This window comes from Dinoponera quadriceps, unplaced genomic scaffold, assembly GCF_001313825.1.
Source record: "Dinoponera quadriceps isolate SergipeBrazil2010 unplaced genomic scaffold, ASM131382v1 scaffold777, whole genome shotgun sequence".
Lineage (NCBI taxonomy): Eukaryota > Metazoa > Arthropoda > Insecta > Hymenoptera > Formicidae > Dinoponera > Dinoponera quadriceps.
This window is the reverse complement of record NW_014555488.1, coordinates 2,917,368-2,945,043: the sequence shown is the minus strand read 5'-3', so window position 1 is coordinate 2,945,043 and position 27,676 is coordinate 2,917,368. Positions and strand designations below refer to the sequence as shown.

Genomic DNA, 27,676 nt, shown 5'->3' with positions numbered 1-27,676 from the left:
TATATATATATATATATATATACATGGATAAATTTTTTTTATCTATATATATGGTCTCGAGTTATTTTTACTGACGAATCTAAGTTTAATCGATTCAGATCTGATGGCAAAGTATAAGTACACAATGAATAAAACTTAATTTTCCTAACTACGTAAGTATATGTCCGCCACTGTATATATATATGGTATCGCAAAAAAATGTTACCACACTTTATGTAGTTCGTTATAAACATTGAAAGAAAATTGTACGATATTTAACAAACACTTTATAAACAATCAAAGTGTGGTAACATTTTTTTGCGACGCCCTGTATTATTTCCTTAATATAATACTGCTTCTTTTCTAACAAACAACATGGTTTACTCTAGTGAAACAACAGCATTTTCATTCAACCAAAAAGATATTTTATATTAAATTATGCTTTATATATTAAACAAACCTATGTCAAGCACACACATACTAAATCCAAAGAAACCTTTTTCTCTGTGCATATATCATATATGCGTACGCACGCACGTGCACACGAACACGCGTATATCAAATCTAAATTTTTATTCAAGCTGTACGTCACGATATATCGCGCGTTCTATATCGGAAACGGCACGTTTCCCGCGACACACGTAGTAGGGAGGAAAAACGTGTATACACTCTTTTCGTCTATCCGATCGATAAACACTCCCAAGTGCGATGGATTGTCGCGTACGATGTTCGGCGGTCGGAGAATGCAAATGGTCTGTTCTTTTTAACTGAACCAGCAGCACTAGTTTAAAAAATTTACACACGTAGAAGTATGAGAATTTCGCATGTACGGATGCTTCATACGCTTCAATGTGTATGTACATAGAAAAAAAAATTAGTATTAATTCACGACTTCTATGTTCTAATCTATGATATCATTGTTTAATATGTAAGAATATATATGTAAAATTTTTACAAAAACTTAATAATCTTGAATTACAATATTATAATTTTACTGGAATATTACAATAGTCCACTTATAGTACAGCTGTACTTACGTAGAGCTTGAATAAAACAGCATAATATGATTATTTTGAAAATAATAAATCTTGTTGAGACATATTAAGAATTTATATCAAAAAGATGAGTGTGTTATTTTAAGTAATTCTATATTTGAGTCAATTTTTTTGAGTTAATCTTTTTCCAACAACATGAACGCTTTTATATTATGATTTATAATATAAATTATAATTATAATATATATATAAGTCAAGTCTTATATTATAAGACCGTCTTAGGTTAGATTCATCCTCAGATGCTTGCCAGCTAGTGAAGCGACCCGTATAATATCTGAAGATAATTTCAAGATGATTTTAGATATAAGAGTTGGCTATTATAAGAGTCGGAGAGAAAATCTGGAAGCCGGAATTGCTATAGACCAGAATCCGGGACCTTCCGTATGTTGAGCGTTTACTTTTATCACTGAGCTATCTAGGCCCCTATTCCGATATATTCTCTTTTGTCTTCTTATGATGTTATTGCGTCAGTTTTGAAATAAAATAAAGAAATTGTTATTATAAGAACTTTCAACAAGTTAACTTAATAATATAAATTTTTTTTTTCAAAGAATAAAATATATTCATGTAAAAGTAATGTACTTTTAAGTTAAAGAAATTGTAATTCTTGGTTTGAAAATATCATTCTTTTCTAATATTTTTTACTTTCAATTCACGAAAATCATTCTTGAATAGCAAGAATGTTATTAACGCCATATAATCTAATTTCATCGCATACAAATTGAGAATATAGATTGTATCAAAATAAGAATGTTTTTTAATGTACATTTCTCGAACTGGTGCAACTAGTTCGGCCAAAAAGAACAGACCAAAAAGGGCAACGCGAAAGGGTAATAATAGACGGATAAATAGGGGAATGCGTGCGACTTCCGCGCCATTACGGACGAATCGACCCACATCGGAAGCCGTGTACCTTCTCCGCTCTTCCCGCACGATCCAGCGTGATTCCGGCGGCGCGATCCTGCGCGCATCCGGCATCCTCCGTCAAGCCGGACGTATTTTCCTCGTGTGTGCTTCCAAACATCGCTCCTCTTCATCGCGCGCGCGCGCGCCCGGTTAATTATCTCGGTTGAAAATAGTTCGCCGGGCGATATCACCACTCGAGTCCACGCGGTGTGTTTTCGTGTTCGATCGTCGATTCGAGTGAGAGACGCGACCTTTTTTTGATCGTTCTTCTCTCCTCGTCTCATATAATATACAGCGACTAATATGCACAGCCGGATCACTCGACTGAGAATCGACTGGGAATCGACGCCCACATTCACTCGACGTTTACGCATCCGTTTGACACTTGTTACCTCAGTGCTTCATCATTAGTGTTTGTCAATTAGCGAACGCAAAAAAAAGTTTCTCCTTGGACACCCCGAACGAGCGGCGGTCGAATCTCGTCGATTGATTAGAATGAATGGGCAATTTTGTCCTGTACAGTCAATGCATATTTTTTTGATATTTCTTCAATGTCCACCTTTTCAGATTTTTCATTCGTAATTGTTTGTTCGTATCAATAGTCAACGAACTAAAATGTCGATAGTGAATAATCAAGGAAACTTTTTAAACCGAGTCACACAACAAATTAAATATGTATAGGCTCTCGTGATATACAAAAAAATATGATCAATAAGTGCCAACGCAGGTTGTTGATACGAGAATTATTATTATATGGGAAGGTAAATATGTTTGACAGTGTCAAACGCACCTAGTACGTTTATAATAATAATTCTCACACCAACAAATGCGGCTCTTATTGGCCTAATTTCATATTTCCTTGAGTCACATACTTTAGTTTGCTCTTCATTTTAATTCTTTAGGAGAGTGATAAAAAATGTGTCGTGTTTCGATAATATATGATTCGTAATGGTTTTAAACAACAGATGTCTTCGATCTGTTTAACAGCTGTCAAACAGATGGTTCTAAATAAGATATTTATTAAAAGAAAATTGTATTCTGTATATTGAAAGAAAAAATATCTAACAAATAAAGAATATTTATTCAGTAGGTATTAACAACACATTTATATTAATATATACGAGGGCGGTCCGATAAGTACTTAGCCTCATCGCCCGATGGCGCCACTATCGCAAGAGAGATTTACTATCGTGTAGTACATTCTCGTAGACGGCTACTGTCAAAATTTCAGCCGAATCGGACTCGTAGTTTTGTTTTGACCGCGTGTGGAAGCATGGTGGAACTCTTCCACCATGACAACGCACCGGCTCACACCTCCGCCGTCGCCACGGCCAAATTGGTCGAATTGGACTACGAACTGCTGCCCCATCCACCGTATTCTCCAGATTTGGACCCGTGCGACTTTTTTTTGTTTCCAAACTTGAAAAAGTCACTCGCCGGGCAGAAATTTGAGTCGAATGAGGAGGTCATCGCCGCCACGGAGGCCTACTTTGCAGACTTCGAGAAAACGTATTTTTCAGATGGGTTAAAGAAGTTGAAGCATCGTTGGGTCAAGTGTATCGAGCTAAAAGGAGACTATGTTGAGAAATAAATCGCCACTTTTCCAAAATTTTCGTTTTTCTTTTGTAGGCTAAGTACTTATCGGACTGCCCTCGTATTTTTATGTGCGGGAGAAAAAGTTTGATTGAATTTAGACTAGACAGTGAACAAACCAAACGCGTTTTGATTGAAGGAAACAGAACATCTGGTTATAAGAGCCAAACTTGGGTCATAGTAACCAGAAATTATGTTTCCTTCAATCAAAACGCGTTTGTTGAGCGTCTAGTAAATTCAAGCAAATTTTTTTCTGTATATTAAAATACAGTAACTTAAATACTGTAAAATATATATCTTTTTAAATCTATAACTTTCCATGAAAATAATTGTTTGTTTTACATTTAAAATAAAGAAATTTAGATTTAAATAAATATATTATTAATAACAACCATGAATAAATATTTTTCATTCTTCAGATATTTTTTAAATGTTTATTCTTCCAGAGTGTAGGATTCGTAAAAAGTAAAATTTGTTGAAAATATGTTGATTTTCCGTAAGATTCGTTATACTCTCGTGACAAATCGCCCACTCGATTCTGAATGCAACAATCGTCCGAGAATATCCGAATGTACGATGGGATATTCAAAAATATACATCAAATACTCCGGTCGTGCGGGAGAAAAGAGAAGAAAGCGGGGCGCACACGCGAATAAATAAAATCGACGGCACTCAGTGCCGGGAGGGAAGAAAAACGATGAGGTCGGCGATGTCGCGGTGCCCTCAAGCGCGTTCTTCGCGCACGAAAAAGGAATCCTTCCCGGCACGTGTATAGAGACGCACTCGAATGCACTCGCGTGAATGCAATTTGTCCGACGCGAGACGCGACAAGACGAGACGCATCGTCATCGTTTCTTATTGGCACCGCGCTGAGGTTGCACTTCCATCTCGGGTGTCTTCGGCGAGGACGTCGACGGCGACGACTCCTGCGACATCAGCACCAGAGGCTGACCGAAGGGTCGCGTACCGGAAGTGGATCCACCGCTGCCGCGTCCTGATCAATCAAATTTCAAGGATACCGATAGTTTCTATTTTCTTTCTCTTCTAGCGGTTAATTGCATTTCTCTTTATCTCTTTCTCTCTCTCTCTCTCTCTTTCTCTCCCTCCCTCACTCTCCCATCCTCTCACTCTCGACTTTTTTCTCGTTCGTTCCCATTCTTTCCTCGGAAAGACTTGTGTCAGTTGGTTTCGCTTTCGAGGTTGTTTAGGTTGTTATACGCAAAAATCGTCAAGCTCTCTCACAAATTCTCGTTAATAATTGTCGTTAGGATAGCACAGGCCGGTCCAAATCCTGACGTTACCGTCCTCTCGGGGTTAGTCGGCGAGGTTCTCTTTTCGTTATTCGCTCCTTGTCGTCCATTTCGATCGTAATGATTTATTCGTGCGAAAATTCTCTCACTACGGTATATCGTAATTGCGTGTCGCAGTAGGCGACACATAGAGTGCACGAGAGCACTTGCGTGCGATTGTCAAAGAAGCAAAAAATGAAACGTTGCGAGAAAAGAGCAAAAGAAGAAATAAAGAATCTACAATACAATTAAACGACCAAATAACGAAAAAGAGGAGAAATATTCTAGAGATGCTATAACTATTATTATTATTATTATTAACTCTATGATTAATAATTATATTGCTATTATCACTATTGTCGTTATCGCCGATGACTGTGACTATTAATGTGTGTCGTTATGACAGCAGATGTCTGGAAGCTAATTAGGGCTGGAAACTCAAGGAAGGAAACTTAACAAGCCTTCGTGATAAGCGCGCGACAAAAGTCAAAAGGGCGAGAAGCGATAAAGAATTTCTCTCGTCAAGGAATGGCACCCACGACGACGACGACGAATCAGAGTCCGAAAAGTCGGCCCGTTCAACTTATATCAACGCGATCCCCCGAGGCTATTTCGGCCGAGTGGCGCTCGACGAGCGAGACTCCTTCAGAAAATTGAATACATTCGTAATGAAGACCGTGAAGCGAGCGTGGCGCCCATTGTTGCTTAATAATGACAGCGAGCTGTACGTCTGATAATCTCTGTAACGTTTACATCGCGATTTTACGTGCAAAACTGTTAATGATGCAGCTCGTTATATCTCGATAAGAACTAGGGTTAAAATGAAACGAGGCGAACGTAGATAAAGATAACCGAGAAATCGTCATCGTGAGCGATATATGATTGAACGGGCGACCATTCGTCGTCATGGGCGTGACAGTTGTGATGAACGCTTTACGCGACACTACAGATATAGCGATAACGATTCATCGATATAACGCAGTAACAGTATCGATTAATACCAACGATGATGTCAACGGTAGCGGCTTACTTCTAAGAATCGCTCGAGTCAATCTTAATGATAAGAGGTATGTGCGAAGAAGGCGGAGAAGAAGAAGAAGAAGTAGAGAAAGAAACAGCACAAGAGAAAAAGAAATAGGCGTAGAAGAAGAAGGAGAAGAAGAAGAAGAAAGAAGTATATCAAAGAACCGACAGAGAATTACGAGTCATGTCCCTGAAGAAGACGAGCGGCTTTACATAAAGACATAGATTGACTTTGCGGACCTTGGAACTGATAGTACTGGAGCAACTATAATAATAAAGACGTACACACATACAAACACGTGCTTATCAAAGGTGACACGTAAGAGCAGTTACGTAGCGGTAACTTAACTAATGAAGGAGAAGGTAGGAATACGGAATAAGTAGCGTGAAAATTCGAGACATTGCGAAATATCTCGGGATATCTTCCTTTCGGATACGTGATTTGTAAAAACGTCTTTAAGTTAATTAAATGCGTTGTTAATTAAATTCGTAAATGTAAAAAGACGAGTGCGATTAATCAAACGAGATCTATATTCTTACCTTCCTCCCTTTTGAATATAGTGAGTATATATAGTAACTACAATGATAATAACAGATATTTAAAAATTATTCACACTGCTTTTACAAAGAGTTTGCGAAAGAACACGAAAATAGTGTAGGGGAAACCGGGGCTAGTTATGTAAAGGGGTAAATTAACCGATTGATTATTTCTGTTGTTTTTTTTTAATAGGTTACAGAATCGAGCAAGTATAGATTTCATAATCATCTTTGACATGTTTGAAATCTCTGCTTGCTCGATTCTGCAATTTGTTAGAAAATAATCGATTAGCTGACTTACCCCCAACTAGCCTCGGCCTCCCTTACTCTTTGAGGATGGCCGATAACAAACATCGGTGTATCGGCAAAACAAACGAGAGAAACTATGATACACATGTTCGAGGAACATGTTTGCTCCAGTACTACGACGGCATGCCCCGATTATTTCGATGCGTTTCGCGTTTACGGTCGTGTTGACTGTCAAAGACGAGTTTCCGATATTACATTCCACGTCTACCCGCAATAGCGGATTGAAGCACATTTCCGGGTGTAAGGTATTTCTTTTAAGACGCTGCCAAAAATTCTAAATTAAAAATTATTGTCCACACTTTACGGTGCAGAATTTGACAAGAGAAATTTCGACGATATAATAAAAAAGAATCGACTATTTAATAAAACAATGTTCAAAGAGATTAAATTCTTTCATTTTGAGATCCTGTCGGAGAGATTTCGGAGTCTCAGAAGAGCCAGTGTCGCGTTACTGTTTAGAAGAATTTCGGGGCTTCCTATCGGTGAGTTCCAAGATCGACGGGAATTCGGCGGTGCGTCTTACCAGAAGTGGACGAGGAACAAGGATGGGAAGAGGCCCTCGCTGACGAAGGTGCTGCACCGGAGGAGGGATGTTCTGCTGTGGGAGGCGTAGGTGGTGAGTTTGTCGAGTTTCCACGGATCTCGCCAGCCTGCTTCAGCACCTGGTATATGGCGTCCACGTCTACCCACACGGGATAAAGAGACATGCAAATTGCGCACCGACAGTTTCGCATTCGGTGATTCCCGGCTCACGCGCTCGATCGCGCATCTGTCTTCTTCTTCTCTTTTTTTTTCTTTCTTTTTTTCAGTGTTAACAAATGATAAGAGAGACGGTACGTTGCGATCGCACCGCGCAACAGACGCAATTGAGGCGTGAGCGCAAACTTACCGTCACGTGCGTCAAAATCGCGGCGGATAAACAGGAAGCTCTCTGTTCCCGAATGTAATATCGAGTTTCATTCGATGCGATCTTAATTTAAAAAGCTTCCACTATTCGATATTGCTATAATATTTGATATTGAGTTCGCGGAAAAATGTCATCCAATTAAATATACGCGGGAGAGAGAAACGCTTCAAGATGTTCCTTCTCAGTCAGGAATAAGAAATATTGTTCTCTCTGTGCGAGCGCACTTCGTAAATTACGAACGAGCGCTCGTTCGCTGTCGCTTTCTCCACTCTTTACAAAAGTTACATAAAATATCGGCGAGTGAATGGAGTCGAATCGTGGAGGTTTTCCAACTGCAAAATTAAAAACTGACTCTCTCCCGGACGCGACGGAAGCAGTCGGTTCATTAATAATTCTCATTTTTCTATTTCTACCCTCTCTCTCTCTCTCTCTCTCTCCCCCGTTTGGACACACTCACTCGCCGTCGCCGTGCGATAAAATGCAACGGGGAAAAAATCTCGAAACAAATGCGTTGTGGCATTTGAACGTACCTCCCAATGAATTACCAACGATTTTTAACGATGCGTTGTGTGCATGAACCCGATGTTCTACTGCGGAAAGAACAATAAAAAAGAGAAAAAACACAAAGAGAAAGAAGCGATGAGAAACTCAAACAATGGGAGAAAAGAGGAGGAATACCCGATCGGCAAGACAACGGCGTTAAAAAGCGTCCTCGACAATGAGAGAGAGAGCGTGTCGCGTGTCGCTGGCGGTAGCGTTGGCGATGGCGTTGGTGGATGGGCGGCGGGGAAGAAAGAGAAGCACGGCGAGTTCATCGTGGGAGCTTGTTACTCACTGTGCTCGGACGCCGACGGCACCTCGTCGGCTACCTGGGTCTTTTGCCGCCTCAGCAATGGTATACCGCCGCCTTTCTTCGGCGCCAGGCTCGGACAGAGCGCTGGCTGCACCATGTTCGTGCAGTCCGTATGCGCGTTGGCCTTGCAGCCGCGACATCGGACACCCTGACGGCTGTGACCGCGCAGTACCTGGCCGCACGCGTCGCACGGTGTGATCTTGCGGTAGGTGTATTCGCGCCAGGTGTGCCCGCCCTCGGACTCCAGGCTCTTCCTGCAAAAATCGATCGCAGTCGTTGAAACGCCGGGCTCCTCGGATCGTCTCTGTCGGAAGCTCACATAGCGTTCTCTCTTTTTCTCTTAGCTTTATTTTCTCTTTTGCGAAAAAAACGCGCCAAAAAGTTTGTTATTCTTTATTATCGCTTGTTACGCGCGCGGAGGGAGCCTTTGCCGAGTGTATTAAAGAGTATATAGCTGCGGAATAACGAATTGTGAATTGCGCTCGATACACAGGTGAATTGCGTGTTAAGCTTGCGCGAGAGCTTACACGAGCTATCGCAATTTTCTACTCTCTTCCCCCCCCCCCCCCCNNNNCTCTCTTCCCCCCCCCCTCCCTCTCTCCCTCACTCATTCTCTCTCTCTCTCATATCCCGAAATTTTGTGCTTCTGTCGCAATACATCGGATGAAATAAAAAAAGAGATATATTTTCACGGTGTATTATTTTAATTTTTGAGAGAGGGATAATCCAACAGGAGAGGAAAACGCTGCTATTCAGCGAGCTTTTATTCGTTATATTAGTGCAAAATGAAAACACGATGTATTCATGCATGGGAACTTTATAGCGCGCAATATTTTTCCCGGTTGGCGAAATTTTATACCGAAAAGAACGTGGTGCGCGCTTCTCTGCGTATAATATACGAAAAGCCGTGGTGTTATGTATCCCGAGTTTGACTTTATTCTAACTTCAGCCGCGTGAGTAATACGGCGTCAAAGCGAAACGTCACACGCGGAGCTTGCGAGGATCTCGATGCTGCGCGGATTTTCATTTAATTAGCTCGTGTTTTAGTGAAATGAACTCTCATTTCCGTAAAATAAGGCAATTAGGACGAACACATGACACGTACTGCACGGAACGAATGAAATGGAAAACCAATTAACTCTCTGTTTAACACTTAAAGCTAAACGCAATACGTACATCTCTTTCAAAAAAGAGAGGAAAAAAGAGACGCGTGATTTTGCGATACTGAATTATTAGATATTAAACGACTTGCGTGCGCGATGCGACGGCATCTCTCTCGCTTTCACAGCACTTTAAGTGGTATTTATCCGCTTCTCCAACGCACACGCAAACATGTTATTACAGGCGGAATCGCACGGTTGTATCAGCAATGAGTATATTCGTGTGAAGGAAAGACTTACCTGGACATCGCGACGACGGTGGAAACTGCGTGGTATATGGTCGCCTGCTTTCCTCTTTATTAGTCGAGCATTCGCAAAACAGTATCTACGGTTATTCAAAGTCCCTTTTGTCTAACGTCTATGCTTCCCCTAATTGGGAAACTTACAGTGCGCGCCGAACGCGGTTCAGCTCTACGAGAGCATCGCGCGAAAGTCCCTCGTCTCGAAAATTGACTTCGCGACAACGTCGATTCTATCGGGGCGAGAAAAATTCCGTTTGCACTGTTTCACTATGGATAGGGTAGTAAGCTTAAAAAAGTGGCCAGAATTTAATTCAAAGAATAACATGGAAGAGTATTTTATCGTAATATGCAGCTTTTCTTGCAGCTTTTTTCAAAATTTCATGATAATTATATTATTACCGTCCACGTAGCAGCCATTTGAACTTTTAAAATATAGTTTTTATACAATTAATTTTATTTGAGAAGAAAATCGTTAATTTTATTATATATTCAGGATAAAATATCTGTTAATCTTTTGTTATTAAGATACAAACTACTTAAAAAAATTATATTAGAACTTTGGCAATAAATCGATATTCAAGTAGCATTTTATTATCTATATTATCTCGGAATATAGTTTTAAAACTATGAAAGCTCTGTCGAAATCTAATAATTGGCGATAATCGCTTTACCACTGAAAGTAAGGCATCACTAGATGCGCATTTGCAAATATATTAAGAAAATCATGCCCATTTTTATATACTTCACAAAAAAGATTTACAAATCAACACAATAGTGTTCATTTTAAATAAATACAAAATAAATACGATTATATTTTTATATCTTGGTCTGCCTAATATTGATTCCGCCATTTTTAATTTTGCAATTCTGATCTTGGATTTGTGTTTCAGCAACCCTAAAAACCTATAAAAACAAATCAATATTAAAATATGACAACTTTTTGCATTTTGCTCCGCTATATTGAATCTGTTATTTTAAACTTTGTGTATCTGACTTCGGATTTATGATTATCGATCCAAAAAATTACTAAATACAGCTTTTGGTAACAATCTAATTAAACTTAGAATTATGGCCATTTTTCCGACCTCGTAGCCTATTGTGCATTTGTGTGTATCCGTCAATGCGCGACGTCTTTCTCGCGCGCTGTAAAATTTGTGAAACGCAAACGGGAATCTTTCTCGCGCGCGTGCGCGCGAAAGCTTTTGCGCTTAATCAGATTACACAATGACGTTAGGTAACAACGCTACGACGACTACGGCTGTCTTCCTATTCTTTAGTCCTGCTAATTCTGAACGTTCTAAAACACTCTGCGACAGATTTCTAAATTCTCTATTGAAGTAATAACGAGAGAAAAACTTGGGTATAATCTCAAATCGACCACTTGTCTACGCTCTCATCGGCGAAGCGACATCTAACTCTTTCGAGGAACGTTCGATGTGACGTCCGTTCATGCAAAACGTCACGTAGGATCCGCAAAACAATCTCTCTTTTCTCTTATTTCCTTTGAATCTTGAGGAGAAACAAATTCGTGACACGCTCGCATTTCACGCTCGTAAATATTTGGAGAGAAGATTTCGGTCTTTGATAAAGGTTGCTTTGTTTACATCGCGCTTTATCTCGCTCATTTCGGTTTGCGAATCCCACGAGTGTACATACACGTCGCGCTATCGTCTATTCTTCAGTAAAATTCCTATAATAAGAGTTGTGACAAATCGCTACCGTTTCTAGGCGCCCCCTTATAGACGCAACAATGTTACCAACACTTAAAATTTAGAATTGAATCCATTGCGCTTTCTTTCACTATAACACTAACAACTCTGTCAAATTAACCCACACAGCAGAAATATCCCAAATGTATCTTAAAGATATCGCGACGTCTGTAGGATATTTCTATGATGTTTTTTGGGCATTTCTGTTGTGTGGGAGATGTATGTGTGTGTATCGAAAGAAAAATTAGCAATGAGACAAGGATAGTTATGATTAACACACACAAATACTTTTTTAATGAAAAAGTATATTAAATTGTAGGAAATATTACAATCTCGGCACAAACATACAACACGCTATCGATATATATGTCGACATATGTAGAGGAAAAGTTAGTAGTATAGCCTCTCACTTACATTTTGTACAATATTGTTAATAATCAGTATTTTAAATTGAAAACTTAATAATTACACTCGGCAAAGTGTTGTTCAATCGAGTTTTAAAGTTATGAAACATTTATTACGTAGGATGTTATAAAAATATGGCGACATTACATAATCGAAGAGAAACAGGAGTAATAATGGTCCCACACAAAAATAGACTTTAAAAACTAACTTTGCATAATTCGAAATATGTATAGCGAAATAAAATGTTAAATAAAGGATAAAATATTTAAGTATATATATACTTGTGTGATAATACGCCCAAGTTTAAGAAGAATGAGAAAGTATGCGTAATTAAATGCTAAAATATATCTTGAAAACGCTTCGAAATACTTGAAAATAAAAACACGTTATAATAAATATCAGTTAACTTGTATATTTTTAATATTACCGCCACCATGTAACGACGGGTTACTAAGTAATTCATTTCATAAGTACCCGAGTCGAAATTTTAAATTCTACGTTAAGTCTTCAAGTGGAGGAAATGGAAATAATTTCCCACTTGTAACATCAAAGAAACATAAGCGCTCTTTTAATGCTACACAGGGACATTAGTTCTCTAGAAATCTAAATTTTAGTTCTACATCAAGTCTTCAAGTGAAGAAAACGGCAATAACTTTTCTGTTTGTAGCCCCAAAGGAATCCACTAGATGGCTTTCGAATATTTAATGTAAAACTAAATTAGAACTAAGATAGATTTAAACTAGGACTAAAATTTCGACCAGGGTAATTATTTGAATTCAGCATTTAATAGCGGAGATATTAAAGGGAAGCATAATACCTGCAAGGACCATCTTCTCCTCTATGTATCAACAAAATATAATAACTCTCTATAGTTACGCCGATCCGTCATATATAATAGCTCAACCAATCAGTAATAATAATCGTCACTTTTATGTAACTCTTATTACAGGAAGTCTACTTTTCAGAGACACGGTACAAAGTGCAGATAAAGAAAAAATACAGAAATAAGGTTGACACCCGTGTGCTCGGGCAATGAAGTAATCCTTTTTTCGTCTTTCGGAACGAGCGTTCAAGTAACACGGAGCGGACGTGGTTTTTTTTCCGGTGTCGCCCGGTAGAAAATCATCTCCGTCGCGTCGGAAACTTTGCCGGCGTTTTCGCGGCATGCACGTGGAGATTGACGATAGTTGGAAAGGAAATAAGTGGCTCACTTGTCGGATAGCGGCGGCGTGGTGGGTGAGCTGGTCTTCAAGCTCTTGAACGCTTTCAGCCATTTGAGCTTGGGACTTCCGGTCGAGCCGTTTGACATCTTCCGACTGGCCATACCGTCCGGCTGACCAGCCTCTCCACCGCCGAACAGCTCCTTCTGCAATTCGTAAAGCACAAGCGACCCATATGACGCGTCTTGATGATTAATTCGGTATTAATTATTCTAATATGTGTGCTTGATAATTGTTTAATATGTAAAATTCTCTTCGACGTTGCCACGGTTGCCGGGTAAACGAAGGTCGGTTCATTTCGCTGTCGATATAACGAAATCTGAGAAAGAATCTCGAGTAATTGAGTTTTCAGAAGATGGAGGCATGACATTGAAGTTTTAGTGGCGCAAATATTGACGGAACTTTGACCCTGGTTTAATTTCAATTAGATATTGCTTTAAAATTTCAATAAGAAGCTCAGCTGTTAGCTGCTTCAATATTTAATGCCGAAAGAGATTGCAGAAAAACGGCATCCCACGATATTACCAACGATGAGGAAGCATCGGTCGGCAAATCTGTGTGTGAATGCAAACGTGATCTAGGGCACTCTCTGTGCAAGTTTATGCAAATTGAAAGGAAGAAGAGTCCATTATCGTCGACCTATAAAGGAAACGCGGCTTCGTTGTATACCAATTTGCGTGTTTACATGCCGCTATGAATGACTAAGGAGCGAGTCTCACTATATAGTCACATGGCACCAACGGGTTTAGTCTATAATCACGTGTTATTACCAGCCGACTCGCTTTCTGTTATTATCCGCGTATGTCGGCCGTCTGAATAAGAAAAATTTCCGCGCGCGTTCACGAGGACCGCATCACGTGGCTCTTGTTCGCGCGCGCGAGTCTGCTCGCGAGTTTCGCGCAGTGACGCGAAACGCCTCCCTCAGCGGCTCCCTCGACGAACGAATGAAAATGGTCACTCCCTATCGGTCGCCTCTAAAAAATGCAGCAGATAAATTACGAGCTCGATTTTTCGCTCGATCGAAGCGGTATCGCTCGCGTTTTCACCACGAGGAGGATATTTATTCACGACTCGAAGGAAAGATTGAAGGGACTCCCCTTTTGCGTTTTGTCGCGCGACACGCACGTAGTGATACGCGTCATCCCGAAAAAGAAAAAAAGAGAAGGAAACGGACGCGTCGATACATCCACCCTGGTTGAAGCGTTTTCCACCGGAAACATACGGAGGCACACAATCGTGCGGTCGGTCCATTTTCCGTGCCGCATGGGCGTACATGTCAACTTTCATTGATCCCTGTAACCATTGACGAACATACCCAGCCATTGTTCGCGATCGCAACGTTGCTCGCGCGCCTTTGTGCGCCGACAACGAATAACTACTTTGCGTCCGATAAATATCGCGCGCATATTAAAAATACCAGACGAAAACTTTGCCTCAGCGTGTATCAATTTGCGACACGAATCAAATCACACGAACTCGGCGGAATGACGGCTTTGAGATTTGCAACGGAGACGCGAACAGAGATTGTCCGAAACTTCGTTCACGATCGTGTCTCGGTGCACGCTCGTCGTAGCACTATATCGGGCACTACTTTTCAACCAGGGTGCTCGGCGACCTCAGCTCGTGAGCAGCAACCGCAAGGATGACCATTTGACGTGGAAGATGCGACAGAAAAATACTAACGACCCGCGTACGCAATGTAGTCCAACCCATCGTTGAGGCGCGACGAGGAGTATCGACGAGTAGTAGTAAACGACAGCGCGCGGCCGAGACCGATCCTGCTCGCCTGACCTGGATAGACGGACTCGGCGAGGCCAGGAATGGATTTTCAGACGCTCGCTCGTGCTCGCCGATGACCCAGTTGCGAGCGCGCATGTCGCGCGATTGCGCGCACAGTATTTATCCGGCGTTTAGGCTAAAGTTCTCCGATGAATGACCAATCGCGCCAGTGAATGACCACTTGCACTTCGCTTTGCGAACTTTCGGTAGACGAGACTCTCTCTCTCTCTCTCTCTCTCTCCTTGTGTTTGCGAACGTCAGATCCCTCAGGAAATTACGCCGCCGAAATTTACCTGACGAGCAAACCGCGTCGGCAAACATTTACAACGGCCTTCCCTCCCGCACGCTCGACGATACCCTCGTTTGTACACGTTGTATTTCAATTTCGGTTCATTTTCCTGCGGACGTTATTGAGTTGCCGAGTCTAGAGGGTGACAATAGAGCCGAATTGCAGTGCAAGAAAACAAAGAAAACGTTGGATTTTCGTGAAAGATCAACCTGCTCCAAAAACGTGACTATGTTTTACACGAGGAATAAATGAAATATAAAATAGCACAAAGAATTTATATTCTATTATTATATGTTTCTATTATGTTCTGATAACATAGAATTTTTCAGAGATATATTAGTAGTTCTTCGGATGAGATCAATTTCGTTTCGCGGCATGAATATAAAAGCGAGTTAATCAAATTATTACTTATTAAACGAGAAAGCAATATTTTCTTTGAAAGAAAAATACAAAATTACACAATTAGCTGCATATGCTTGCATTACATGCAAAGAAACAATAAAATTACAATAATAACTGAATCAAAAGTATACAAAAAAAATTGCAAGAATATCAAAATAAAGATCTAATAAGACAGAGTTATGAGATATATTAAAGAAATAGATGTTAATCGAATATCGCATCGGCCAATATACTCAAGCGATTGATTGCGTTGAATTTTGCATGTAATGTAAGATATCAGGAGATTGTATTCTTCAAATTTCTTGGAATGAAAGCTCATTCGAAACGAGTGAGTATTTACTCCAAACAATAGTGAAAATATTGCCACTCAAAATGCAGTGACATTTCACTTTTCACACAAAAGTGAATGTTCCACTTTAACCGTAGAGTGAGTGTTTCATTCGATTGGAGCGAACGTTTTATTTTAAAAAGAGCGAATTCTTTTAATTTATATTCTTTAACGTATAAATATATTATTTCTGATTGCGTTATTCTTAATATATTATTAATAATTTTCTCTAAAAATCTCCTCAATTATATACTATTTGGTTAATTCCATTTATATTATATTTAAAAAATTTATATGTTTACACCACTGGCTAGATTTGAACTCTAAACTTCGGAATCTTGAGTCTGCTGTATCTCGCATCACGCCATCTTGTCCTGATTGATAAGTAAATTTCACATTGCCTATAATCACGAGTTACAGTTACAGTAAAGTTCGATCATCTTGTTGCTTATAATATACGTTATTACATTAAGTTAGGTTAAATTTCACACGAAATGAAAATATTCAATCCACCATACGGAATGAAATAATTCACTTTATAAGAGTGAAAAGTCACTCTAATTCGAGTGATCCGATAATTACTTAATTTTTCGAGTGGAACTTCACGACAGAGACTGAAATTATTCACTCCGCGTCATAGGGTAAAAGAATTTACTCCATAAGAATGAAAATTCATTCCAATTCGAGTTACTTGGCTTCCGTCACTCCATTTGTAGAGTGGAGATTTCACTGCAAGAAATTTAGAGAGTAAATGACAGACATCTCTTTAAATTTCTATTCGGAACGTTTAACTGACAAGCTTCGATAAATCAGGGCAGTCCATGCATCCGACCAAGAAATTTTGCAGAAATATAAGATCAGCGATAACCCTCCTATTAGCTAAAGATAGAATATCGATATCTCGTTGGATCTGCTGGTAATCATGGCAGCAGATCGACATAGGCTGTCCAAATGTGATAACTTATACGACGAAAGAATCGATGTTGAACACGTTCGATCAGAATGCATCGATCAATCTAATATGGAGACCAGATAACATCGCCATATTCTAATGCCGGTATTTATAGTCAGGCTTGATATTTAAGGACTTTTTAAATTCATCTTCAGGTGTTTCGTAACCAATGAAATAAGTCATATAGTATTTGAAAATTAATTAAGGAGGCCTTAAATATAAAATTCGGCTATGAATATTGGCAGAAGTGAAGTCGAACTAATGATTAATATAATAATTGTTAAATATTACGAAAAAAATTACAGAAAAGAAAATCAAGCATTTTATAGACTTTGGCTATAGTTATCCAAATATGAATATCAAAAGACAAATTAAAGCTGGACCATTCTAAGATCAAATAAAGTTTTTTGCGCAGTTTAATTTCGTAAACCAAGTTTTGTGCGTTTTTAATTATTTTCTTACTCGTAGGCAGCGTTTTACACAATATAATTAAACATGCAGATAATTACATCGCACTTCACTATCACCGACTTTCGCTTGTTGCTTAATTAATTAGCACAACAATTTACTATGCCTGTAAGATCCGATAAATTGATATGCTTTACGCTTGAAATTAACAACGTTCGAGTGATTGAGCACGAAGTCACTCGTTGATGTATCTACTTTGTATATTGTGAAACGCGCAGCTCGGAGCCACGTGCGATTGAACAAATTGGATGAAATGGACGGATGGAATGTACGGTACAGATACCTGATCAATTTCAGGTCGTGAGCACAGAGAGGTTAAATATAGAATGTCTATGCTAAAATGTAAGTCGAGTTTTTCACTTCGTGTAATATATGCTATATTTCGCGCGATGTTGCATGCTATTCTGGTCGCTGCATTGCATACGTGAGTTTCGCGGAAGAACCTATTTGAGAGTACGTGTATTTCACTCTTTCTCTCTCTTCTTTCTCATTTAGTTTCGTGCAGTGACATAATAAATAAAAAGGAGAGAAAAAACAAGAGAGAGAAGAGTGTGTCTGTTCTGCATGCACGTTTTGTAATGGACAGGTCGCGTAAACGTACCAATACATTGCTTTTGTATCAGACACGAACGGGGAGTAACAAATGTGCGGGTTGTGGGATTGGAAACTGGTGAAATAATAAACGCGTGGACGAAAAATCGCACGTACCTGTGCCTGCACCGCAGCCAAACGCAGTTGTGCCACTCCGAGGTCGAAGCGCTTCAGTGAAATATCTTCCTGCAACTCGGCTACCTTTGTGTACAGGTTACTCTCGGCGCTTCTGCAAGTAGCGATGAAATGGTCATCAACGCGTCTCGTTTTAAAGGAATAGAGCACCGAATCATTAGCCGATTGGTGCGACTAATGAAATAACAAAGCGGCGAATTCGAAGAACTCGATAAACTGATAATCCTTTGGAAAACAATAAACGTGTATTCGTGAATGTAGAAAAAACGATATTTATTCTCTTCGTGATAAAATGAAGCTCCGACGTATTTTCGAAGCATTTTTTCAAATTTCTTTTACATATATCAAATGTAATTTATTATAAATTTAATTGAAAGATTTGCGAAATAAAATGATACGTAAATGAAATATTCGCGCAAACGAGATTTGTTTTCCACGTGCAGTGTAGAACAATGTTCGTTAAAAAAGGATTATTTCGGTTATTATCAGTTTAATGCAAATAATACGAATAACGTTCGATAACACACGACAGTAATCTGAGACTGATATTTCTTAGCTAAAAGTAATTTTTCAAGTTTTACTTTAATTTGATATAAACGCAGTTATAGGATGTTCTATTATCAAATAATCATAAATTGTTATCATTTATTATTCTCTTATTGCTTATTGGCACATAATATTAAAAATATTGTTTAGTGAAAGGTAATTTTTACTCATATCTGTCACAATATCAAAATTGTGCTATATATTATATTACTTTAAAAATGATGTTAGCAACTTTATATACATTTAATACGTTAAAATAACATATTACGAAGCAAGTATTTTTAAATTATGTTGCGTTCTTATTTCTGAAGCGAGACAATAATTAGATTTGTGGTTGAAATAACGCATCTTTTAGATGGAAAAACGTTTTTTTACGGTTTTCAAGAATTTCGGAAAGTTCCTGAAAAAATATTACAATTGTGTAATAATCGTCAACATTTATACTATTAAAATTTATTATGTTCATTTTGCGCCTTTCTATATGTTTTGAAAATAATTGACCTTTTTTAAATCTGTATGACGTGTTCTATCAGACACTGCACGAGACTTGAAGAGAATAAAAAAATAGAAATATTCGACTAAATGATATAAATTCCTTTCAAAGATATCGTAAGAAAAAAAATGATGCACCTTTTAAAAGAAGCTATTCAGAAAATGAAGTTATTTTGTATTTATCTAAAAAAAGGTAAGATAAATGTTGAATCATTTATAGTTAATTTTTCTTTTAAAGACATTTTTTGCATATAAAAATCGTTTTTATCAAGATTCAGAGTTTTGACCCAAAATTTTTATGTTCAGACCATTGTGTAATGGTGAGAAACAACGAGGACGACCCGAGTCGAAATTTAAATCCTACATTAAATCCATTTACAGAGGAACGGAAATAACTTTCCATTTGTAGCATTAAAGCAGCATTAACTCTTTGAGTACTGAATTATTTGAAGATTTTTATGCCCATGGGACGGATTTAATTTGTCGCTATATGGATTAATATGTAAAAGTAATACATTTTATACCCAAGTAAACAGATGACGAGTCTCACTCGTCAAATGTACCCAAAGGGTTAATAGTGCTCCTTTGATGTTAAAAAAGGAATTTAGACCTCCCGAGAGGAAATTTTAAATTCTACATTAAACCTTTAAGCGAAAAAAAGAGAAATAACTTCGCATTTATATCCGAGTCGAAATTTTAGTCCTACTTTAAGTCTAATTTAGTTCTACATTAAGTGTTCAAAGACCTTCTATTGTGCTTCTTTGATGCTATAAATATGGTTATTGTCGTTTTCTCTATTTGAAAATCTGATGTAGAAATTCTTTTTATAGTATTAAAGGAGCACTTATTGTGCTTATTTTCGTATTTTCCACTTCAAGACTTAATGTAGAGCTTAAGATTTCGACTCGGATAGCATCAAAGAGAGTACAATAGAAGACATTTGAAGATTAAATATAGAACTAAGTAGACTTAATGTAGAACTGAAATTTCGATTCGGAGGGACGCGTTATAAAATACAAGCACGTACTTGCGCTGCATTCGCACCAGGGCGTCGAGAGCGTCTTGCAGGCGACCTATTTCCTGGGTGAGGCTGTCGTACTCGTGTCGTAGATCCTCCATGAGTGGGAGCGTGCTGGTGCCGGTTGGTACCAGTTCGTCCCTGAGCATGGGTACCTGACTGATTCTCTCCATCGGCACTTGTTCGGGTGGTGCCGGCGCGACGTACAAGCGCCGCGGCGGCTTCCGTGGTGTCGTGTTCGCAGATAGGTTTCGCGCTAAGACCTTTAATAACACCACATTGCCCTTTGATTCTGATACGTCCTATTGCGCACATATAAATCACAGGTATGGGCGATTAAACAAAAATACGAAGGCGCGAAAATCGAGCAAATTTTATCATCGCGGAGATCGATCGAACGGGATAAATAAAAATACGTGTGGCAATATAAATTGACACCGACAAATACGAGATATTTCGAGTGCAGGAAACACGCTTGTATTTTTTCACAGATCATGTATTGAGTATCTAGAATTACAAGTTTTAGCGAGACAATATCACGAGCGCACGTGCGACGCAACTTCGGGGATTGAGAAAAAATGTGTCGCACGATTCGTATTACCTGCGAAATCGCCGTCGTTCTTGTACGAATAATCCCAGATAGCACAGGAATATTCTACGAATGTTCTATAAATATTTGTTACGAATATACAGTATACAGTATCAATATATGCGTTACGAATATCTGCATAAATGTATATTTATAAAATATTCTAAACACTCTTATATGTTCATAGTATGTTCTTAGTATATTCAAATAATCTATTATAAATGTTCAATGTATAGAATATTTCATTGAATGCTGCAAATATGTGAGGAACTCCTGAGACTAAAAGACACACGAAAACAGTCTCACGCGTGCATGCGCAGATCTCAGGTTCCAATTAACTAAATATGTCATAATGTATACCCAATAAACAAAAGATCATTAACACAACGTTATTTACAATTATATTTTATAACGTGTAACATTTTCACATATGTAGTTCTGAATGTTGTATATATCCTAGTAGCACAATTCATTGGTGACACATTGATCCAATTGACATTCATTGGGAGTATATTGAATAAGTATTGCCCAATATAGAATCAAACAACTAAACCTGTAAAAGCAGCTTTTGCAGATCATAGTATCTACTATAAATTTTTTCGACAGCTTGCTGATAGAAATATAACAGGATTTGCTAGCAGAGCTTGATAATAGATTAATCTGTTATCATGTTAGCAAGCTATCAACAAAATTTATAGCAGGTACTGTGCAAAATCTGCTTCTGCAGGTTTGACTTTATAGTGGAAAACATTCGTTTAATACGCCCCAATAAATGTCAATATAACCAATATTAGATCAATGTATCGTCGATGAATTGTACTACTAGGGCAACATCATTGTTAACAATATTTGACTTGAACATTAGAAATAATATTTCTACAATATGATTTAAAAATTTAGGAATATTATATCATCAAGTAACAGTTTGAGAAAATGTATAAAATATTATGTCAAAATGTTTAGAAGAGATCCACATGATAAAATCAATCTTTCAAAAGATTGATTTAATGTTTCTTACTGACAAGGGAACAGTCGAAACAGTATCTCATCGATTTTGATGGGCCTTGAATATGTGTAGAGCATCAGAGTATATATATATATATATATATGTATAATGTATATATGTATAATACTCTATATATGTATGTATATTCAGAGAATATTCGATTCGAATATTTTGGAATTAAGAGCATACGTATATTTCACAAAAATATTTATAGAATATTTTGTGCTATCTGAGATCGAGCGCATTTCTCAGAACGTGGAAGTGTAGTGCAGCTCGGTGCGAACGGGATATCGGTGTCTCTGACAAATTCGAAAAGGCCGAATCAGTGAATACGAGCGCGCTTGGTCAGCCGGACGAGTTAACCGGCCAGGCGAGAGCACTCTCGAGAAGACCAATATCCCCGACGCGTGCCTCCCGCATGGTGTATGGCCGACTTTAATCAGACCGCCTGTTTTCACCGTCCCTCTTCCGAATAGCGGCGATTGTAATCCGCCAGCAGATACCTCGTTGCCGAAATTGGATATACGCCCGGAATGTCTATTTGCTATGCGTGATCAATATGTCCGGTGTACGAATAGCCATATCGTCGCTCGCCTGACGTCGCCGAATCTATGCGCGATCGATCGCTCTCGATTGTCATATCGAGCGTGAGATTGACGTGGATGCATCGTCGTAGCCGTCGGTCACGGTACATGCTGGGAAATTTGACCGCGCGGAAGACACCGGCACGGACGTGATCGCGCCTTTTTGTTCCGTCACGACGATCCGTTTGGAAACTCGACGACGGATATCGCAAATATCAACGAATTCTTCGCTCCTCTCTCTTCGTTGCTCTTTGTATGTGAGATGAATGTCGCGATATCGTATTTCGAAGCCGTGTCGCACTTCGATAGCACGTTGTGGGAATATTCTCGTATTCGGATTTTTCAATCCTTGTAAGAAAGAGAACAGAAAAATAGGTCATGACCCAAATATATGAATATGCATTCTAGTGGATTAAAACAAAGGAAAAACACAAAAAACATATGGAACAATTATACAGCATATTTTAAATTTTCGAAAAAAGACCATTTTTTCACGAATTTTTTCGGTTTCAATCCTAAGGATATAAAAATTCATTTAGAAAAATGCACGGTGTTCTGTTAAAACGTGCTACATTTATTCTTTTCCGTAAAAAGATATAAAAAACAAAAATCTGCGGAAAAATTATTTTTTTCAGAATTTTAAGATTATGAATAAGCAGGAATATACATTTTAAATACTATAATAACATAATAAATAAAAGTCTTGCTGGAGTCATTTAGAAAAATTTATGTGTGTTCTGTTAAAACATGCCACATTTATTCTTTTCCGTAAAAAGATATAAAAAACAAAAATCTGCGGAAAAATGAGGGAAAATGGTTTTTTTCCAGAATTTTAAGATTATAAATAAGCAGGAATATACTTTTTTAAATAATATAATAAATAAAAGTCTTGCTGGAGTCATGAATGATTCCTACCTTCCTTTGCGAGGATTAATTAACCTCCGGGATACATCATTTGAGTACTAGAGACTGTACGATAATTTTGAGATACTCACTGCACAAAAAAATACTAACGAATACACTCAAATCTACGTGTGTGTCATATGAAGATCGGGCGGCCTCGCGCGGTCACGGCTCGCCAAACTCGCCAACAGTTTCTGACGTGGGCGAGTCAGTGCGTATCTATCGTACGACGTTTTCCGTGATTTTTTAATTCGTTCGCGCGATCGAAATCAGTGTAACTGACAAAAATTATTCGCGTCACGATTATCGAACTGTCGTCATCGTGAACAATAAAAGCACATCATATAATTCAATAAGGTGACTACTGTAATTTATTTATCTGAAAATGAAAAAAATGACAATCGGAACTATCGTATTCTTAATTCACTCAATCGCATAACCTTACTACCGTTGTAACCGATTAGGGAACCTATCGTGTGTTACAGTTTTGACGGAGTTTGTGACAACATACGATGATATACGTTGTCCCGAAGGGTGCTGGATTTCGTGGACTTCGATAGCGTATTGGAGGAACCGAGTCGGCTTGAAAATAGGTTAGATGAAGTTTACAAACCTATACTCCTTGCGATCGCAAACCGAAATGTCGTCGGAGTAAATATTGTCGAATTACAATGGCAAAGGGCTAACGTAAGCGGACTGACGAGCATTCTTTTGTTGAGATTCTAAATCTAATCAACAAAGTTATATTTCTTGTGTTCCGATCTGTAGCAGAACGCGGCCGACTCTGAGTTCACGGTGTCTGGTACATCATAGAAACGGGTACAGAAACTATAAGGTGTTGGGAATAAAGAATTAAGATGACGGTTTTATAGAATCTCGAGAAGATCAATACGATTTATTTTGTAGTTCTGAAGATGTGTTCATGTGCCGTTTAAACTGTTGTTGCACGAAATAACTGAGGGATCGTTTACTTAAATGCTCATATTATCTGATAAAGTATGAAATACCTCTTTTGCTTAAATATATCCGCTGTTAATCCCCGGTAAGCACATTTACATAAATGTTATAGCTCTAGTTACATTTGATTTAAACTACAGAATTATTCAAGAGCATTATTAATTCAGTGTAATCTCTTAATTGTTTCGAGCAATTTATAATGCGCATCAGAATTGCGCGTGGAACTCGTGAGAACTTTGATTGTGAATTTTAATTTCATTGTTTTCATTACCGACTTTTATACACGATTCATGCCGTGACTATTGAAATGACATTACAATCTGAATAAATTTAATGAAATTACTAGTAAATTCAAAACGTATATTCATCTGTTCTCGAAATTAGAATTCTTATAAAACGAGCAACATATTTTTCAAAAAGCGTAATCGTCCGCGAGATGTATTTTTACTTTCTTTCTTTCTCTCAATTTTATCGCAAACGTCATATTCGGTTCGGTTCACTTTTTACACGCTTTTCGAGATACGCAAATATAATCTGCTCAATAAGAACGTGACCGGGTAAACTTTTGTTTGAAAACCGTTACATCGAAAACTTTTGAACGAGGAAATAGAAAAACTCTTTTTTTAAGACGCGTTGTATAGAGGATCCCAGTTATTGTCTGATTTTCGTGAAAGAATACTGGTATCGATATTTTTCTTATCACAGTCATCACTTAATTTTTCGTTAAATCGTTAAATGTCGTTAAAACTATCAAGTACGGTCGTGAGTGCAAAGTGGGTAAAAAGTGACCGGCGGGAAACCATGACTGGATTATCCGAGTCTGGACTACTGGACGGATGCAGTTTGGGACATAACGGAAGATTTCACCTGGCTGGACGTCGTTGAACTTCAACAGGAAGTAGTGAGTATATAATTTTAACGTTCAAAAAGCGTAATATTACATAATGCGTGCGTAACATGTAAATCGCATTGATTTCTGACAAGAAATGTAGTAAAAATGAAAGCATTTCAATGGCATATTATAAATCTTCATTTTCCGATAAATTTTTGCTTATAATTCGGAAACTATAGTAAAAATCTCGACAATTTTGTATGTAATTATCGGCTTTAATTAAACTTCAGAATACGTTATTGAAGTATTGTATGATAGTTTTGAGATATTGTGTAAATATTCCATATTGTCATGCATACTGATAATAATTCATTATTATTATTTTCTACATCTACAATATTTTGCAATGCTGAATTTTAAATGTATATATATTTTTTCTTGTCCTAATTTTATATATTTTTCAAACGAGAGTATGAGATTATTCATATGCGAGTTATTACACAAACGACATTTTAACTATAGAAAATAGATAAAAATATCTATAAATACATAACAGTTTCAACAATTATCGCGATACAACATGCGCACAACTCCGATAAATAACTATAAGAAAACAGTCAAAAAGAAATATGATATCTGGTCCGACAGGCTGACGTCGTGATCCGAATTAATTTTCGAGCGATCCTGTTTCACGAAGGAACGCGAACGGGCGCGTTGCCACGGCATATGTGCCGTCATCGTTTCGTCGTAACGTGATGCCCACGAAAATCTCTCAGATAAATTGTTCATGCGTTCTCTATTCTCGCGTGGCTCGTCGGGCATGACATTACAACGTTATTTCGTGGCTGATCGCGTGTTCAAATCGCATCCCCCTTCGTTTCCCCTCTCTCCCTCCCATGGGATATTGGTAGGGAGGGGAGTCGTTTCGTGGTCGCTTTACGAGGTCGTAAGTTTTGGTAAAGCGCGAACAAACCTGCAAATCGTTCGATGGAATAACCGCCTGCGCCTCCTTCGTCACGACTTGATAACGCTTAGTCTGCTCGCCGGCGCGCTCTCCGGCCGCTTCCGAGGTCCCGGCAACGCATTTGCAGGCCAATCCGCAAAGTTCCTCGTAGACCTCCGCAATCTCGCCGAGCAACCCCGGCAGACAATGGAACTGATAGCGCTCGGTAATAGCATTGGTGGCGCGTAGCTGCAAGATGTAAGCGTTGTGCGACTCCAAGTAAGCGCGTTTCAATTCCTGCTCGGTGCTGCCGTCGTTGGTTAGTAGCGCGGCATAGGCGCGCTTGTAATCCAATCTGGCGCGCTGCAACTTCTCCTCCGTCTTGCTAACCACTTGCTCGTATGCATCGCGATGGGCGAATACCTGAGAGCAGCGCGTATACAGGGATCAATTTGCGGATGGTGGAAGGGGAAGCGCGCGAGAACGCACGCGGGCGCGCGAATTGAAACGCCCCACCTCTGTTCGCGATATTGGAATCGAATAATCGAACGCAGCGGCGGTTCCCGCTCTTCGCCGGTTGCTCTCGGTAACTGCGGTAAACTTGTCCCCCGCGGATTGCGACGGGTCTTATCGCTCGCGAGCGGAGCGCCTTAGAATTGTGGGGAATGACGATTGCAATATCGTAATATGGTAATGACGTTTAATGCGGGTATTCCATGTACGTGTACAAGGGAATGGGTGATTCGGAATAGATCAATGAGGATGAATGAATATCTGTTTCTGGTGAGAAGGTCACAAACATGTAAAGCCACGTTATACTGAATGGTTAGGGACTAATGCTCTATTAGAAATCGAGGGTGTCTTATCACGGGATATTAAATTTCTGTCTATGTACGGGGTGTTCCAGATCAACAGGGACAAACTTCGCGAAAACGTAGAACGGATTGAGAACCAAAAATTCTCTATCATTTTGCAGCATGCAACATTTTGTTATTAAAAATCCAAATTATTGAAAATGGCCATGTATAGAAGCTTCTTTAATTAATAACTCAAAAATTTGCGTGTTATTGGCAAAATGGTAAAGGACTTTTTTGTTCAGTCACCTAATCTGCAAGTATGATAGTTGTGTAATCTAACGACAAATTCAAAGTTCGAGTTTCTATACAAAGTTTAATATACTGATATCTGTCACTAAGCAAAACAGCTGTCATATACTTAGATTATTCTGAACAAAAAATCCTTTACCATTTTGCAAATAATATGCAAATTTTTTAGTTATTAATTAAAAAAATCTTCTATACGTGGTCATTTTCGATAATTAATAACCTGAAATTTTACGTATTGTTTGTAAAATGGTAGAGGACTTTTGTTCACTCCAATGTGTTCTAGTCCTCACGATACTTTTCATTTTGATCTGGGATACTCTGTATAAGTGTCGCTATTAGTGTCGCCAATAATGTAACGCGCACTTCTCCTATTGGCTGGATAATGGCTAGATGAATAAGTTAGTTGAACAAGATCACACTTAAGAGATGAAACATTATAAATAGTTGCCAGGCCAAAATATAACTCTTACTTGTGCGTAATAATAAGTTTTCAATTGTTATGTTAAATAAAATGTTAAAAATTTGATTACCGAAAATGCTAAAGCCAAAACAAAACGAATAACATTTTA

General features: G+C 38.6%; 1 protein-coding gene across 9 annotated transcripts in view; it reads right to left on the bottom strand.

The window, feature by feature from the left end:
- Positions 1 to 27,676, bottom strand: part of LOC106744384 — an 87,016-nt gene that overhangs the window by 7,054 nt on the left and 52,286 nt on the right. For 6 of the 9 annotated variants that reach the window (XM_014619091.1, XM_014619093.1, XM_014619092.1 and 3 more), the window contains 7 exons: positions 26,032 to 26,424; positions 20,197 to 20,450; positions 18,114 to 18,225; positions 13,179 to 13,333; positions 9,852 to 9,936; positions 8,434 to 8,705; positions 7,215 to 7,373 (listed from right to left, as the gene is read on the bottom strand). In XM_014619091.1, the coding sequence (XP_014474577.1) occupies positions 7,215 to 7,373; positions 8,434 to 8,705; positions 9,852 to 9,936; positions 13,179 to 13,333; positions 18,114 to 18,225; positions 20,197 to 20,450; positions 26,032 to 26,424 (1,430 nt within the window). The remainder of the gene's footprint in view (positions 1 to 7,214; positions 7,374 to 8,433; positions 8,706 to 9,851; positions 9,937 to 13,178; positions 13,334 to 18,113; positions 18,226 to 20,196; positions 20,451 to 26,031; positions 26,425 to 27,676) is intronic. The other 3 variants (XM_014619098.1, XM_014619100.1, XM_014619099.1) reach the window with 3 other exon arrangements.